Raw genomic sequence first — 3576 nt, 5'->3', positions numbered from 1 at the left:
ATTGATATAGAAAAAACGTACACAATTCGAATTAAACACAAAATCGTGAACTTTGTGAAAGTCCTGTAAGTCGACATGTTGTCGCAAACTCACATTAAAGTTCCCCCAAATTGTGATGTGATGCGGCCCTTCCTGCTCAAAGTCACCATGATGACTGATGTACTGTGATGTACGAGTGAATGAGCACACAAGCTTGCTTGTGTACAATGTCATAGGGCCGCACACAATTTTTGTTTTGTTGTCTAGTCTTACATCGCAGAACATGGTACTTCGCACACCTGGAAATGTAGTCTATTTTGTGATGTAAATTGGAGGTTTTACAAGTTGCTGGGCTTGAGAGAGACTGGATACAGAGAATGAGTGTGGAGACACAGACATGCTCACATACTGCCCCTGAGACGCTGCTGTACAGTGCTGCTCGTGCACTGACCTTTGCCCTCTGACCCTCTGACCCCACGCTGTGTGCAGACAGGGAAGGTGTCCAAGAACAAGAAGAAGAAGATGAAGAGGAAGGAGAAGAGGCAGCAGCGGCTGCTGGAGGAGAGGCTGCAGGACCTGGCCAGGATGGAGGAGCTCAACCCCCCCACAGACCCTGCGGCCCCCCCAGGGCCTGTCTGCTCCCCCTGGAGACAGAGCCTGCTGCTGGAGGACAGGGGGGACCCCCACAGCCGCCCCCAGCACTGTGAGTGGCCAGGCTGGGCTGTGCGGCCTAGCGCCCAGGGGGCTGTCTGCGCATCGCACGGGACAGCAAACTGTGTGTGTGTGTGGCCTGTGTATCTTCGTGTGTGTCCTCTGTATCTGTGTGTGTAAATGGCTTGTCTGTGCGTGCGTGCGTGCGTGCGTGCGTGCGTGCGTGCGTGCGTGCGTGCGTGCGTGCGTGCGTGCAGCAGTAGCCTGAGACACTGAGCAGTGTATTTGGAGAACACAAGGGCCTACTGCTCTCCCTGCTGCAAACAGTCCATGTGCTGCTCAATGTCGTCAGTGTGGTCAGAGCTGTAAACTGTGCTGGTAAAGTTTTCTTTCTTCCCTCTATGGGATGTAAATACTGTAACCTTTGCAGCAGCAAAGGTCTTCTATATTACACGCACAGGAGTTACAGTTTGCCCCAAAACCCTGCAACTCAACTCTGTTCTCTACCTTATCTGCTTTTATTCTCTTAAAGTGCCAGATAGAGGTGGGGCCAGAATCTTACTTCCAGTTATAAATGGAATCTCACCCTAACCAGTTTAGGCTAGTTTTGCAGTTGCTAGCGTCCTCCAAATAAGGAGCTGTTTTTCAGCTACTCAGGGCTGTTAATTCTTCCTGTTGTCTTATGACCTCCCCTTGACCCTCCCTGTCTAGTATTATAATGTCTCTTACATTGAAAGTGTCATTCATTAAACATTTATTAAAAATTGTCTAAAAGATCATAACTGTAATAAAATTCTTCATGTGTGCAGATAAATATAAGTATGCATATTAACATTTTGCTTTCAGGTAGCTCTGTGCACTTGTTTCTTGGCATTCAGTTTCTACAGTTTCTGTTCTACAGTAGTTCATGGCAAGTAACGGATACGTACAAAATAAGTCTGCATTGCTCTCCATGTAAACTTTGCCTTGTGTACTTGTACAGTTAGGATCTTGAATTATTTAGACAAAAAAATGATTTCCTTTGATTGAGTGATTTGAAACATGCTTTTCTTGCACCTTAGTTGAATTGTGGAGACTGTTGAGAAGCATTCTTATATATTTTCTGTCCCATTCAGCTTCAGGGCAGTGCTAATGTGTTACTGGACACTGTCCACTTACTGAATGTGTGAATGACTCTGTCTCCCTTGCCTCTTCTCTCCCTGTATGTCTCTCACCTCTCCGTCATGCTCTCCTGCTCCATCCCTCTTTCCCCTTCCCTCTCCCGCAGTGGTGCAGAACAGCAGCAGTGGGACCACCTGCCTGGTCAATGGTGGTTGCCATACCAATGGGGGGGTGGAAGTGGGTGTGGCCTGCAGCCCCTCCAGCTACTGTGCACTGTCCCAGCCCTGGAGCAGCCCCTGAGCACTGTCCCCTCTCAATACGCTAGCTCTTGAATTCAGCCCTACAGTCCCAATGTGAGTGTTGGTGACCTCTCTGGGGCGGATTTATACTCATACAACTTCTCTGTTGGTGAAGGCAGTTTGTTCTGAGCTCTGAGCACAACACAATGAGTACAGTCCCACCCCTGCAGTTAAATCACTCCCCATGTCCAGGCTTACCCCTCCCTCTCTTGGCCAGCACCCCCACTTCCAGTTTCCTTCAGCCCGGACAGCGGGGTTCAGGGGTAAATGCACAGGCAGGCCCAGCGCCCCGTCTGCACCCACACAGCACTGCTCCTCACCAGTGTGCTCAGCTGCAGTAGGGAAGGCACATCGCTGGGTGTGATTTGTCACTTTATTTCACTGGCAGTCGAGGAGCGAAGGAAGGCGAGTTTGGCTAGCACAAGCGTTTTCCCAAGATTAACCCTTTGTTAAAATAATCTGAAGTTATTTTTATGGAGTATTGCTCTGTTCGTCTTTGAACCTGTTTTTTTCTGTAATGATTTTATTTGGGCTTTTTCGTTCTTCTGATCCCAGAACCTTAACAAGAGCTTGTTTTCAGTGCCTTGAAGAAGAGCAGTTTGGGGGGGAAAAGAAGCAAAGTTTTGCTTTAGCACAAAAATGGGTTTTTCAGAGCCCGTATGAATTGTATTTTCTGTAAAGAAAAGTAAATCCTTGCAAAAAAGAAACCAAGCGCAGTAGAAGTGAAGCTGTGATGTGAAAATCAGGCTGCAGTGAGGGGGGCAGCAGACCTGCTCCCCCAAGGCCAGTCTCCTCTCCTCCCCTGAGTTCAAGATCCGTACTTGAGTCATTCATCCACCTGCGAGCAGAACTCAGCTCATCCTTGTTCCTCTTTGCAGACTGAAGGTGGGACTGAGAGCTCAGAGCTCCTCTCTGGTGCACAGAGCAAACTGGCCCAGCCAGCATGTCTTCAGCAGGGCTGGATCTCCCTGCAAATAACCTCCATCAATGTGATGCAAACATGCAGACTCCACACAGACAGACACCAGAGGCTGGACTCCAGCCCAGGAGCCTGTAGCTGTATCTTCCTCAGCCTGGTTCACTCCTGCAGGAGCTCTGCAGCTATGTTCTAACCCTGCTGAATTCTGGATACTGGAGGGAGGGATGAAATAGGCAAACGGCACTGAAACAGGAAATCTGGCTGAGACTGGCCGTGGGTCCTGCTGCGAGCTGTACAGGACAGATCAATGTTGGTGTTTTCACTGGACAAACACTAAGGACCCAGGGGAGCTGCAGTCTATTCCAGCAAGCAATGGGCTCAAGGCAGGGCAACCCTGGGCAGGATGCCAGGCCATTGCAGGACACTCACACACTCACACACCAGGGCTGTTTAACCTACAGTACCAGCATGTCTGTGGCCTGTGGGAGGAAACAGGAGCACCCAGAGAAAACCCACACAGACACATGGAGACCATGCAAACTCCACACAGATAGACCCCAGTGATTGAACCCAGGGCCCCAGCGCTGTGAGGCTGCAATGCTAACAGCTGCACACCACACCCTTCAT

The 3576-nt window shown here is 49.6% G+C and overlaps 1 protein-coding gene across 1 annotated transcript; it reads left to right on the top strand.

Moving 5' to 3' along the window:
* On the top strand, positions 1-2737 carry LOC148674077 (uncharacterized). Its single transcript, XM_088627169.1, has 2 exons — positions 1-682; positions 1898-2737. Exons 1-2 carry the CDS (start codon positions 502-504, stop codon positions 2029-2031), a joined length of 315 nt encoding a protein of 104 aa, XP_088483295.1. The 5' UTR covers positions 1-501; the 3' UTR covers positions 2032-2737.
* The last annotated feature ends 839 nt before the right edge of the window (positions 2738-3576 follow it).

The sequence above is a fragment of the Lepisosteus platostomus genome, chromosome 3, assembly GCF_059453375.1.
Source record: "Lepisosteus platostomus isolate fLepPlt1 chromosome 3, fLepPlt1.hap1, whole genome shotgun sequence".
Taxonomy (NCBI): domain Eukaryota; kingdom Metazoa; phylum Chordata; class Actinopteri; order Semionotiformes; family Lepisosteidae; genus Lepisosteus; species Lepisosteus platostomus.
This window is presented reverse-complemented; position numbering and strand designations above follow the sequence as displayed.